Below are 13,858 nucleotides of genomic sequence, written 5' to 3' on the forward strand. Positions count from 1 at the left end.
TTAACCACCGCACCACCCAGGCTCCTTCTATTTTACCACAAAAAGGAAACTTACAACATTATTGGGGGAAAAAAGAAAGAGGCAGGATGTGTCTCCTTCCCAGGCTCCTCCTGCCTTGTTCAAGGCCATCCACACAGTCTCCGTCCACCCCCAGGGCCCGAACTGGCCCACGTCTCAGTCCCCAGTCCAGATCCTTTCTCTGACCATGGGCGGGAATAGAAGACAGAGGAGATGGTGGGTTCAAAGGGCCCCAGATTAGGAACGCATTTAGGAGGAACTCAAAGGAGGCCGGTGCCTTCTCGGAACCCTGGGGTTCCCTGGGATGCCCCTCTGCCAGTGGATCAGGACACCAGGCTCACCTTTTGGGAGTAGCTGAAAGCTTTTTCCATCTCAGACACGATGGCGTTGATGTCATCACTGTCGTAAATGCCTGGAAACAGCACACCGTGAGCACATGACCTTCTCGTCCTACCACTTACACACTACCTGTGTGCTCTGGGGTAAAGTAGTTAAGCTCTCTGGAGCTCAGCTTCCCCATCTGAAAACCTGGGAGCGTAATAATACTACTTCCTTGGCCTGTTGTGAGTAATGAGTTGCACCATATGTAAAACGCTCAGAACAGTGTCTGGCATATAACAGCATGTTGTCAGCTGCCTGCCGCTTGGCTCTGACTCATGGTGACGCCGCGTATAACAGAAGGAAACGCTGCCCTATCCTAAGCCATCTTCAGGGTCACTGCTATGCCCAAGTCCACTGCTGTGGCCACTGTGTACTGTGATTGCCTTGTTGTGATGTGTAGCGATCTCACTGGCTAATTTTCGGAAGTAGGCTGCTAGGCCTTTTTTTCTAGTCTAGTTTGGAAGTTCCACTGAAATCTGTTCAGCGAGGGTGACCCTGCTGGTATTTGAAATACTGATGGCCCAGCTTCCAGCATCATAGTCACCCTAGTATGACAAACTGATAGGAAGGTGGTGGAGCTGTTATATATGTGTTTGTTGTTGTAACTAATAATAAAAAATGAAATGTGCACGCCCAGTTTTTTTTTTCTTTAATGGAAAGGAAGAGCTGTGAAAGAGAGGCCCGGAGTTCCAGCTGGGCTCTGTCACCCACTGTGTGAGCACAGGCAGTGGCGTCCTGGGAACCCTTTCCTCCCCTGTAAATCAGGGCGCTTGGAACGCTCAGCCCTTCCCACGTCACTGTCACTGTCACCATGTCTGCCTTCTCTGCATTCTGCCTAAACCACTGTTTCCTCAATATATACGTTTAATCGACTCACTTTTTGTTCAGTTGAAAGTATATAAAAAAGAAAATTTAGGTCACCACTTACAATGGCAAGCTGGCATTTTTCCAAGAAATGTTAACATGCGCATAAAACTATCACAATAAAATGTGCTCCTTTGTCTCCCACCTGTAACTCTCTTGCAGGCCCCCCATCCAGGAAACATTAAACTAGGGGATCGTTACTGATCCCTTTCAGCTCTGCATTCTAACATATTTTAAAATGGTGCGTGGTGCTATACTACTGACAGGCAGGTGTCAGTGGAACTGCCAGACCAGATGGACCAGGAAGAAAAATCTGAGAATGTAATTCCAGAAATCAGCCAGCGGAAACCCCATGGGTCACAACAGCACAGTCTTCAGCTGACAGGGACAGTGCAAGACTGGCAGCGTCTGCTCCGTTGAGCATGGGTAGCCGTGAATCAGGGCCGACTCAACAGCTGCTAACAACGTGTTGAAATGTGATTTTCACACACAAAACATCTAGTGTATGAGGGAACTATGCTGGTACTAAGTCACCTGGCTGGAAAGAGGTGGAAGGGTCAGCCAACAGCCACAAACCTGTGTCTCCAAACCAGTGGAATCGGCCTCCAGTGGCCCGGGTGGCCTCCCTGTAGGCGTTGGCTGTGTCGGAGCAGCTGGCATAGCAGGCAGGGGGTGTGCTGTCCATCGCTGGCTCACCCACATAGAACAGACACACATTCAGCTGGAGGTCACAGCCCCCACAGACCTCGGCCATGTAAGCACTGAGCAGGGACTGCAGGGGGAGAGAGAGCAGGGGAAACTCATAGCTGTTGTCTCAGGTCAGTTGAGCCTAATCATCTTTCTTGAGGGCCTACTGTGTGCCTAGGCTAGTGCTCAGCACTGAAGGCAGAAAGATGCGTGAGCCTGGGTCACAATTTCAACAACCTAACACAGCCCGGTGAGCTGTCTGGACATCTGGCTATTATCTAAGTGTGGTCTGTGGCCCCGTGGCATCAGCCTCCCTTGGGAGCTTATTAGACATGCAGAGTCTCAGGCCTCACCCTGGATCTACTCAATCAGAATCTGCATTTTCACAAGACCACCACGCAGCTGTTAAAGTCTGAGAAGCTCTGGTGTAGAAAGTCACGCTGCGGAAACCAGTTCCAAGCTTCGACCTGGGGGACGATGTGGGGCCATTAAGGGAAACAGGGCCCAGGACCACCCCTACCTACCATGTCCTGGTCAGGGATGCCCCCAGTGAAGAGGTAGATGCCTTGCGATTGGTGTTTGTCCTTGTCCTTGAAGTCCACTTCCACAGCCTTCCGCAAGGCACTGAGGGCATTCCTACTGCCTTGACACCGCAGGCTTAGTGCCCACCTGGGGAGGCAGAGGAAGGAGATGCTGAAGGAGTAGGCCATCTACGTGACCCACAGGGAAGAGGGCTCCCATGGTTCAGCGGTGTGGGAGAGGGCAGGGAGGGGAAAGCAGCTGCCTTCTGACTTCTGCTCAGGTCTGTTGGAGGGCGGGGACTCCGGAGAGCTACTTCCTGAGGGGGATAGAGGAAATCACAGAGGCCCAGGCTGCTCTTGAGCTGTTACCTACCGCCAGGCGCTCTGCAAATTGTCATGGCTCACGGGAACCATCTCAGACCTCCAACTTTCAATTGTGCTTCCAAACCTTTGAAAGAGGCAAAGAAGGTTCGTTAGGCAGGAAGCGAGCATACTGACCCTGTAGCCCAGCTCTTTGGACTCCCCAGGGTTTTAGGGGGGCAAAATTCTGATCACATCCCCAAAATGGAAGAATCTCACAGGGCTAGGCCAGTCACAGAACTGCCTTGCTCTTGGTGGTGTGTCCTAGCACATCCAAGGTGTGAGCAGAGCTGGGCTCTCCACCAGGGCACACTGAGGACCAGCTTTGGCAAGCTCCCCTCCTACAGTGTTGACTGTAACATGTGCCCTCTCCCTTCTTGTGACCTTCCCCACGCCCCAAGAAGTCAGCGATTCTCCCTTTTTAAGCTGTCCTAACACTGATCTCCCACATAACACATTTTCTACTTGAACTAGTTATATTTTTTAAAAATACGCATATCTTATTTTTTGAGAAGAAGTGTCTCCTCTCTGGTTTAAGACTAATTCTTCCAACGGGAAATAAGGAGTGACTGCTAATGGGTGTGAGTTTCTTTTTGGAGTGATGAGAATGTTTTAAAATTGATTGGGATGATGATTGCATGACCTTGTGAATGTATTGAAAACCACTGAATTATACATTTAAAAGAGTGTGGTGTAGTAAATTACTTAGTGTGGCTTTTCTACTCATAAGTCTTTGTAAACTCCCAGGTGGAATTTGCCATGAGCAACTGAGGAGCTCCTGATTGCTAAAGTTGTCCACCTGGGGTATTTCTGTTGGACGTGGCACAAAGCAATGTTCTGGGAGGTTCCCACTCTCTCTCAGGTGCTTAGAATTTTGCTGTTATGATCAGTTGGTTTGGCCACTCTGCCGGGGTCAAAAGGAGGCCTCCTAGACAGAATTCTCTCTGACTGATGGCTGAAGAAGACGTGCTGCTGAAAGAGACACACGCTGCTGGGAAAGAGACGCAAGAGATACGCATTGCTGACAGAGACACTGTGGACACACACTGCTGGGATACGGACTGTAGAGACTGTTGGCTGAGAGATGGTGGGCTGAGGGAGACTGAGCGTTTTTCCTGAACTTGAACTGTAGCCTGGTGCTTCCCCAATACACCCCATTATCTGTGAGTTCTGTGTGGCCACTGTAGTGAATTATTGAACCTAGGAGAGAGGTAGTGGGTGCTTTGGGAGGAACAGTTGGAGAAAGGGCTGGAGCATGTCTGGCCTGGCAGGAATAGGCCTTGGGCTACTGATGGTGATTCTGTCTTCCTCTTGTAGGGTTAGAGGAGGTCAGGAGATGTGGCCTCTACTGCCTTTTAGCAAAGTGTAACTGTATATATGCAAATTATATCTCAATACAGAAGTTATTAAGAAAAAAAAAAAAAAAACTAATTCCTTCACCAGGGTTCTTGACTTCATCATTAACAATCTCTTCTGAGGCTTTGTCCCAGAGTTACACGCACGCACACATACACACACACACACATACACTCCCACTTCTCTCTGCTTCCCTCTTTCTCATTGCCTTTCTGCATGTTTAAGCCTCATACTTAAAAAGAAGGAGCTCTGGTAGCATAGTGCCTAAAGCACTTGACTGCTAACCAGAAGGCTGGTGGTTCAAACTCACTAGCCACTCCTCGGAAGGAAGACTGGGCACTCTACTTCTGTAATGATACTGCCTTGGCAACCCAAGGAGGGGTTGCTATGAGTCGGGGCCGACTCGACAGCAAACAACAACAACAACTTAAAAATAACTTCCTTGTACAAAAATAAAATAAATAATAATAAAAAAGAACTTCTCCGGTCCTCAAATATTGTTGCTGTTGTTAGGTGCCATTGAGTCTTCCAATAGTTCAACAGAATTACTGATCCAGCAATTCCACTCCCAGGTATATACCCAAGAAAAATGCAAGCAGGAACACAAACAGATACTTGTATGCCAATGTTCATTGTAGCCAAAAGGTGGAAGCAACCTAAATGTCCATCAAAAGCTGAGTGGGTAAACTAAATGGGGTATATCCACACAATGGAACATCACTCAGCCATAAAGAGAAATAAGCCCTGATACATGCTGCAACATGGGTGAACCTTGAGAATACTGTGCTGAGTGAAACGAGTCAGTCACAGAAGGACAGATATTGTATGATCCCACTTGGATGAAATATGTAGAATAGGCAGATGTTTATCAGTGGCTGCCAGGGCCAGAGGGAGGAGAAAGGGGTGAGTTATTGCTTATGGAAATGGATAATGATGATGGTTGCATGGCATGATGCATGTCATTAATGTCACTGTATTGTACATGTAAAAAATGTTGAAATGGAAAATGTTTCATTATATATGATTTTACCACAATAAAAACTCAAAACAAAAACTTCCTCCTTCCATTCAGTGTTCTTTCACTCTCTCCATTTTTTTTTTCTCTCTCTTATTCCCTCTCCATCTTTCTCTCTCTCTTCTTTTCCCTTTATGGACAAGCTCCCTGTAAAAACCATATAAAAACCACTTCTTCATCTTCCACTCACTCACTCCTCAAACCATTGCAGTCAAGCTTTGAACTTGGGAGATTCTCTGGTAAATATGAACCAAACCAAAAAACCAAACCCACTGCCATCGAATTGATTCTAACTCATAGCACTCCCCATTCGGTTTCCAAGACAGTAAATCTTTATAGAAGTAGGTTGCCTCATCTTCCTCCCATGGAGCAGCTGGTGGGTTTGAATCACCAACTTTCTGGTTAGCAGCTAAATGCCTTACCCACAGTGCCACCAGAGCTCCCACTAATAATGACTTTTATTTCCCTTCCAATGGAAATATCTCTATTATAAAACAAAAGAACACCAAACTCACTGCTGTCAAGTCTCAGATTTTTAAAATGTCTATGCAAATACAGTTATGCAGGATATATTATTTGTAACCTGTTTGTTTCCATTCATTTGGACTTATTGAGGACATGTTTGTATGTCCACTCACATTGAACTCTCTCATTCTTTTGAATGGCTGCAGAGTGTCACTGTAAGGATTATGTTACCAGTTCCTTCCTGAGGTTCATTCAGCTAATTTCCAGCTTATATTATAACTCTGCATTGACCATCCTTGTGCATTTGTCTTTTCACCTTATTCCTTATGATAATCTAAAGGTTTAATTAAAGAAACAAAGACTACACACTTAAATAATTTCATACAGAGGGTATGCCAAATTGCATTCCCACCACCAGTTTCTGAGAGTACCCTTTTCCTCATACCATCCCCACCACTGGGCATTATCAATCTTTCAAATATTTGCCAATTTGAATTGCTAAAAATTCCATCTCACTGTTTTCATGTCAGTGACTTCTTTCATCGCATTCAGGGGATTCCTTCACTCCTCCCCTTCGCTGCTTTGCTTCTGCAGGATCTGTTTCTGAGTCTTTCTACAAGCTTCCTCTCCTTGACTTCTTAACATCATGCTCCTCTGGCTTGCCTTTCCTCTCCTCTCTGGCTGTTCCTTTCTTGTGTTCCTTTGGTGATTCCCTTCTTCTGGCCTCCCTCCCAAACGTTGATGCCTGTTTGATTGTCTTATTCCCCTTCCAGCTCTTCAAAGGTGTAACTCATTCACTCCCACGTTTTCAACTTGACTACTTTAAATCTTAAAACTTGACCAAAATGTTGATGGCTTTTAAACCCATACTTCCTGTCTACTATCTATCATTGGAGCTCCCAGCAGGACATCTCATCTTGAGAATCCCTTTGGAATCAAGCAACGGTCTACTCCACCTGGGACATCTTCATCTCCATTTTCTCCTCCCCTGCCAAAAAAACAGTGACCAAACGTAGACTCTCACCCCCAACACCTCTCACAGATATTCCTTTCTTTCCATCCCCATCGCCTTGGTTCATGCTCAGTCAACCTCAGTGCAGAGGACTGTAATAGTCCTTAACTGGTCTCCCCAAGGAGATGTGGTGGTGCAGTCGTTAAAGTGCTCAGCCGCTAAATGAAAGGTCAGCAATTTGAACTCACCAGCTGCTCTGTGGGAGAAAGACGTGGCAATCTGCTTCTGTAAAGGTTAACAGCCTTGGAAACCCTATGGGGCAGTTCTGTGTCCTATAGGATCACTATGAGTTGGAATTGATTCAATTGGCAGTGGGTTGGGTTGGGTTTTGTTCTCCTTCCCTTCAGCATTAATTACACTTCTTCAATACATCTTTCACATCGTTGCTTGAGTATTTGAAGATGCAAATCTGATCATATTGTTAACTTGCCTAAAATTCTTCAATGCCTGTATGTTCTGTAGTATAGGAAATTCCTGAGCATAAATCCTCCATCATCTGTTTTGTTTTGTTTGTTTTTGTCATGCACAGTCTCTCCTCATCCCTGTCCTCAACTCCCTAACCATAACCTTTCTTCCCATTACCACCATCATTCCCATGTGGTAGGCAAATATCATTCATCTGTCAAGATTCAACTGAAGGGTTACTTCCTCTACGAACCTTTCCAGGCTTCACTCTACTCAGGCAGAATGGACTGATTCTACCTTTGATTCTTCCCTGTTCCAGATCCAGCCCTCTAACGATTTCTACAGAAAACACTTAATAACTCCTATTTCTTATCTGGGTTCTGTCTCTACCCAGGCAGGTATTGTGTGTATTTATTTCCATATCCCCAATGCCAAGCACAGTGACTGGCACATGGCAAGCTTTCAACAAGGTTGTTGAATGACTGAATGAATAAATAAATGAATGGACATATTCTGTAAATTCTACATCTGTAGGCTTTACTAAGGAAAGATTAGGCTCTGGTAAAGATAACACCTAATTCCTGATGTATAGGTTTAGAACATGCCCTATTTAATGGGAAGATGTGTAAAAATGTATGCATCGAGTGGGCTCCTTTTCTTTGTACTCTAATTAGTTAAAATGGTATCGTTGTTGTTGTTGTTATGTGCCGTCGAGTCAAACCCGACTCATAGCGACCCCTCCTTGGGTTTCTGAGGCATCACTACGGAAGTAGGATTGCCCAACCTTCCTTCCGAGGAGTGGCTGGTGGGTTTGAACTGCCAGCCATCTGGTTAGCAGGCAAGTGTCTTAGTCACTATGCTACCAGAGCTCCCTAAAATGGTATAAAATGTGTATATATGTGTATATATTAAAATGTGTGCAAAAAGGCAAATATTACATGATTCCACTTATATGAAATATCTAGGCTAGGCAAGTGTATAGAGACCAAAGTTTATTAAAGGTTTCCAGGGGTGGGTGGGAGGGAGGGGAAAGAGCAGCCACTGCTTAGGGGACACTGAGCTTCTGTTACGAGTGATAGTATAATGTGGGAATGAGAAAGGGATGGTCGAAAGAAAGAAAGAAGATTGGCCATTTGGTGACAGATTTTGAAGCTAGGTTATGGGCACAGGGGAGTTCGTCATACTAGTCTTTGCTTCTGTTTGAAATATTTCATAATAAAAAAATAAAAAGCATGATGAACATAATTAATGTCACTGAACTAAATAAACATATGAAGAATGTTGAAAGGTTTAATGTTTTGTTACATATACGTTTACCACAAGAAGAAAAAATGAACCAGAAAAGAAAATGTGCATATATGTGTATATAATTTAAACTTAGAATTTAAATTCAGATTTGGAATTTTAAATGTTCAAAATATTCTGGCTTGCTAGAACTGAGCTTGGGACTGAGGCTAGGGTATACCTGGTAGTCAGTCATTCCTTTTCTCTCTTGTGTTTATCAACTTGGATGCCACATGGGGCAATGGGCTGGGTTACCTGATCTTGGCTGATCAAGCAATGTGTTTTGGGGCTGCTTATCACCTTCACCAGAGTGGGACCATCCTACCACCATTTAATTATTCAATGCCCCAAACAAGATCATCCAAATCAGATAAACTGGTGGCCACCCTAGGATGCTGGGTGCCCCAAACCTGTCTCCCAGCCACCTGCCAGAAGCTTCAGCAAGCAGCGACATCCCCACCCACATGACCTCCCCACCCTGCTGTGAACTACGAGACACTTACGCGATGATGTTGAAGCAGTCCTTGTTGGACAATTGCTCTTCAAGCAGTAGTCGCAGGGAGTGTTGGATATGAATAATGTACATGGAATTGGTCACAGAGATATCGAGCAGTATAACCACCCTAAAAAGAAACACAAGCTCTACAAGGAGAACTGAATCTCACAGATAATGTTCATTTTGTTCCATTTTATTATTTAAAGTTTTTTCCAGGGGAATTTTTGCATGCCAGATTCACAGGTGGCCAAAATCTTCTCCGTGGTTTGAGGTCAGCAGAGGGGTTTACAACAGTAGACTGGGGGGTAGTGGAACTTTATCTTGCAGGAGGTTCTGTAATGGAATAAAGTCTCAGATGGTGGAGATAGTCTAAGGCGCAGGGGATGACTGTCATGTTTCAAAGTACTAGTGCTCAACATTATAGGTTGAGGTCTTTGTAGGGAAAGCAGAAACAAGATAAGCAAGTAATAAAGGCATAAGGTGTACCGAGGCCAATGGGAAAATGTGGTATGTTTTTTTCCCATTTTAAGATCTCCAGCCTTATGGTGCCTCCCCTTCTTTTACTACTTTAAATCTTATATAGCTCCCACCCCACTCCCACCCCCTACCAATTCTCATTTTTGAGAAAGTGATGGATAGCAAAAGAAAATCCACTGAATTTGGAGTCAGAAGACCTTGGTCCAACTACCACTTCCTACTAGTTGTGTGGTCTTAGGAAAGTCACCAAACTCTGATCCCTGGTTAATTAATTATAAGCTGAGCTCTGGTGGCATAGTGCCTAAGGCACTTGACTGCTAACCAGAAGGCTGGTGGTTCAAATCCACCCTTGGAAGGAAGGTTGGGCAATCTACTTCCATAGTGATACTGCCTCGGAAACTCAAGGAGGGATCGTTATGAGTTGGATCCAACTCAATGGCAGTGTTTTGTTTTGTTTTTTAAATTTCTAATACAAAGCTTGCCTGAAAACAAGATGAATAAAGAAGAAAATAGAGCTGAAAGATGAAGAAAGAGAGATTCCTGACATAAAGAACGCCTGGATCCAGCCATGCCTGAAGATAGCTATCAAATCTGTCCTAGAATTTTCAGTTACCTGAACCAAAAGTTCTTGCTTTGCTTACACCAATTTGCATTTAGTTTCTGTCACTTTTTAACTGAAAGAATCCTGAGTGACACAGTGATGAAATTCTTATCAACGATGATGGTGGTGACTTCTTTCTCCTCCAAGAGGTTCTGCTGAGTCATTGCTGATCCTTAATCTAACTGAGACCAGATTAGCATCGTAGCAACATGCAAGCCTCCATTGTCAGAGTGGCGGCCGCTGTACATGAAGTACAGTTGCTGGGAATCAAACCCAGGCCTCCAATGTGGAAGGTGAGAATTCCACCACTGAACCATCAATGCCCCAGGTTTCAGTGGAGCTTCCAGACTAAGACAGACTGCAAGAAAATTCTGGCAACCTATCTCCAAAAATCAGCCAATGAAAACACTGTGGACCACAATGGTCCAACCCACAACCAATCACAGGGATTGTGCGAGACTGGGCAGTATTTTGTTCTGTTGTGCACCGCGTGGCCAGAGTCTGGGCCAACTTGGCAGTGGCTAACAACAATAGTAACAATCTAAGTGATGGCTTCTGATGCTACCAATGGGGAATTAAGGAGCTGGATAAGTGCTGTTTCATATACTGGAGCCATGGCAGGAAGGGCACTGCTTGGGGAAGGTACCTTTTCTCACAGACGGTGCCCCAGATTCTTCTGCTGGCCAGGGAGAGCCACTCGATTCGTCTCTCATACATCCGCATAGCTCTGTTGAGCTGTTTCTGAAAACCCATGGGCCATACACAGTGAGTGACTTCTCAAAGATGGCCAGTTAAAGGGTCTATGTGTGTGTGAGGTGTAGACCTCAATTGGCTTATGGGCATGGTGTGACTTCAGCCCATGGCCTGGTGTGGTATCTCCACATCCCATGGTGTTTTCCACCCACACTCCTCACACCCTTATGCTGACTGATTGGATCCATCACTGACCTGGTACTCATAGAGGAAGGGTGGGTCCACGTGAATATTCTTCACTGTTCCATCGTGCCACTCAAATTGTACCATTGCCTTCTGCACTCCAACATGGGCAAGAGAGAGGGGAGATGAACATAGATTTGGGAAAAGGATTGTGAGTTTAACTTGGGTACTTGTTCCCTGAATCAGATGCCTGAGAGGGAAATGAGAGGGAAATAAGACCATCTGGAGTCAGATCACCCCTTACCAAATCATTGTCTTATTTGGGACTAACAGCAGAGGGCCTTCAGGAGAGTGGTCCTCTGGATGAACCATGCTGACAGCAAGCCAGGCTGCCATCTCAGGAGGCTCTTTGGAACCTCTGAGTCCTACTTACAAGATATGGTTGGAGGGTTTTGATAACAGACAGCAATACCAGAGATCTGAAAACACGCTGGCCAGGGGTTCTTAGGTTTGGGAACTCAGCTAGGCCTTCATGGACACTTTGAAAATACAATTTTTTCATCCTGTTCTCTCACCTTTCACCAAGTCATGATGCCACCTCTCTAACTAACATGTAGTCATTCATGCATCCATTGAGAGAACTATCTATCCCTCACTCCATCCCTCTTTCTTTTCATTCTGCCATCTCTCCTCAGTCCTTTTTATCATTATTATTCCTTCCTTCCACTTCCCCATCCTTCCAGTCTTACTTTAGATTTCACTTTCATCCATCCTTTATTCCATTCCTATCATCTGTGTTAATTTCTCCTTCCATATTCCATCACTTTTTCACCTTTCCATCCATTTACATGTTTTCATGCCTTCATCAATATTTTCATCCATGCACCCATTCATCCTTCTTTCCATTTTCCTTTCTATCCTTCCTTCCATCTATGCACCCACTCATCCACCTACTAAACATTCATTGATCACCTGATTGTTAGTTAACAATTGTCAATTGTTGGGGATATACAATTGGAGAAGACATTTTCATAAATGGCTCATATACTCTGGTGGCAATTTAGACATGTGAAATACACTCATACTAATATGTTATGGGAGCTTTACAAGGAACCAAACCAAAATAAACTCACTGCTGTTGAGTCAAACCTGACTCATAGAGACACATCCTTGGGTTTCCGAGGCAGTTGTTGTTGTTGTTATGGGCCGTTGAGTCAGCCCCGACCCATAGCGACTGCTCCTCGGGTTTCCGAGGCAGTATCACTACAGAAGTAGATTGCCCCATCTTCCTTCCGAGGAGTGGCTGGTGGGTTTGAACCACCAGCCTCTGGTTAGCAGTCAAGTGCCTTAGGCACTACACTACCAGAGCTCCTTTACAAGGCGGTAGCACTACGGAAGTGGATTGCCCAACTTTCCTTCTGAGGAGTGCTGGTGGGTTTGAACCACCAGCCTTCTGGTTAGCAGTCAAATGCCTTAGGCACTACACCACCAGAGCTCCTTTACAAGGAACAGTGGGGCACAAAAGAGAGGAGTCTGTTGTAGCTGAGTGGAGTGGTGGGAAACCTTCATGAAAGAGGTGATCATAGTACCCATTTACTTTTTCTTGCCCCATCTCCCAAGCTGCATTTTCAGCTTTTTGAAAAACAGTAGCTACAGTAGCTTTAATGAGAATTCTAGATTTCTCATAAAGCCTGCATCCCACTTCAGGCTGCTTGGCCCACACTCTTTGTGTGTGTGTGTGTGTGTGTGTGTGTGTGTGTGATTTGGGTGAAAATTTACAGTGCAAATTCATTTTCCATACAGCAGTTCACATACACTTTGTCTCATGACATTGACCACAATTTACCCCAATGTAACAGCTCCCCGCCTACTTCCTCCCCATAGATACCTCTTCCCTGTGTCCATCCTTCCATGCATTCCTGCCCCCTGAGCTGTATTCCTGTGCATAAGCAGCCCTTCTTTCTCCCATGATTGTTCTCTCCAAGGAGTGTATCTACCTCAGGTAAATGTTCAACTCATATGCCTTTTGTTTTGGTAGAAGCCATAGGTGTGGGTTTAATTCCAGACCTGTAGGGCAGCTAGGGGCCATAGTCTCAGTGGTTCCACCAGACTCTATCAGACCAGCAAACCTGGTCTCCTGCCCCCTTTTTTTCCCAAATGATTTTGAGTTTTGTTCCACATTGTTCTCCCTCTCCTTCCAGTATCTCCTATATAGATCCCCCTCCGAGTGGTTGATAATGGTATCTGGGCACCATCTCGTTCTTCTGGTGTCATAGTCATATAGGCTGCGGATTGCATGGTGTACCAGTCACTAGGACTAATTATTTCCATGAATTTTTGGTTTTCTTCATTCTTCTTTGCTCTGGATGAGGAAAGACCCATCATTGCATCTAGATAGCTGCTTGCAAGCTTCTTATTAAGATACCAGTCACTACTCACCTAAGTAGGAGGTGGAACAATATTTTGTGTAGTATGTTATGCCAATTGAGCTTGATGTCCCCTTTGACTATGGTCCCAAGCCCACCAGTTCAACTACTCGGTCCCTCTGGGTAGCTAGCTGTGACCAAGAAGTGACTACACCTTGTCCCTTGTCAGCTCTACTATACACCTGAGAATTCTTACAGATCATACACTTATAGGACCATATCTGCCAACCCTATACATGCTCTTGGTACACTCTCTGCTTCATAGACATACCTAATAGTTCAGCCTGCCCACCCATCCATCCACCTGTATACCCATGTTTGCCTTCACTGACAATGCAGTACTGTATGTGCAAAGGTTCATCTTTGTCATCTGTACCTCCCATGGACCTCTCTATGTCTTCCTCTTCCTCAATGCCACCATATTGATCACTCACAATTTGGTACATTGCCCTTCTCTTCATCCAAATCAATACTAATCTCTACTATCTAACAGTGTTCCCTCCCCTCCCCTCCCACCCCTGGTAACCAACAAGGAAAATTTCCTTCCATAGATAAACCTTTCCTTGACTTTTACAATAATGGACTGATATAATATTTGTCCTTCTGTGATTGAC

At 45.0% G+C, this 13,858-nt stretch overlaps 1 protein-coding gene across 1 annotated transcript in view; it reads right to left on the reverse strand.

The window, feature by feature from the left end:
* VWA3A (von Willebrand factor A domain containing 3A) overlaps nucleotides 1-13,858 on the reverse strand; it is an 87,131-nt gene that overhangs the window by 34,468 nt on the left and 38,805 nt on the right. Inside the window, exons 13-19 of the mRNA XM_007953198.1 lie at nucleotides 10,891-10,971; nucleotides 10,589-10,683; nucleotides 8,872-8,991; nucleotides 2,845-2,919; nucleotides 2,475-2,619; nucleotides 1,840-2,035; nucleotides 360-430 (exon numbers count right to left, since the gene is read on the reverse strand). Of these exons, the coding sequence (XP_007951389.1) occupies nucleotides 360-430; nucleotides 1,840-2,035; nucleotides 2,475-2,619; nucleotides 2,845-2,919; nucleotides 8,872-8,991; nucleotides 10,589-10,683; nucleotides 10,891-10,971 (783 nt within the window). The remainder of the gene's footprint in view (nucleotides 1-359; nucleotides 431-1,839; nucleotides 2,036-2,474; nucleotides 2,620-2,844; nucleotides 2,920-8,871; nucleotides 8,992-10,588; nucleotides 10,684-10,890; nucleotides 10,972-13,858) is intronic.

The sequence above is a fragment of the Orycteropus afer genome, unplaced genomic scaffold, assembly GCF_000298275.1.
Source record: "Orycteropus afer afer isolate SDZICR_OR568_19922 unplaced genomic scaffold, OryAfe1.0 scaffold00376, whole genome shotgun sequence".
Lineage (NCBI taxonomy): Eukaryota > Metazoa > Chordata > Mammalia > Tubulidentata > Orycteropodidae > Orycteropus > Orycteropus afer.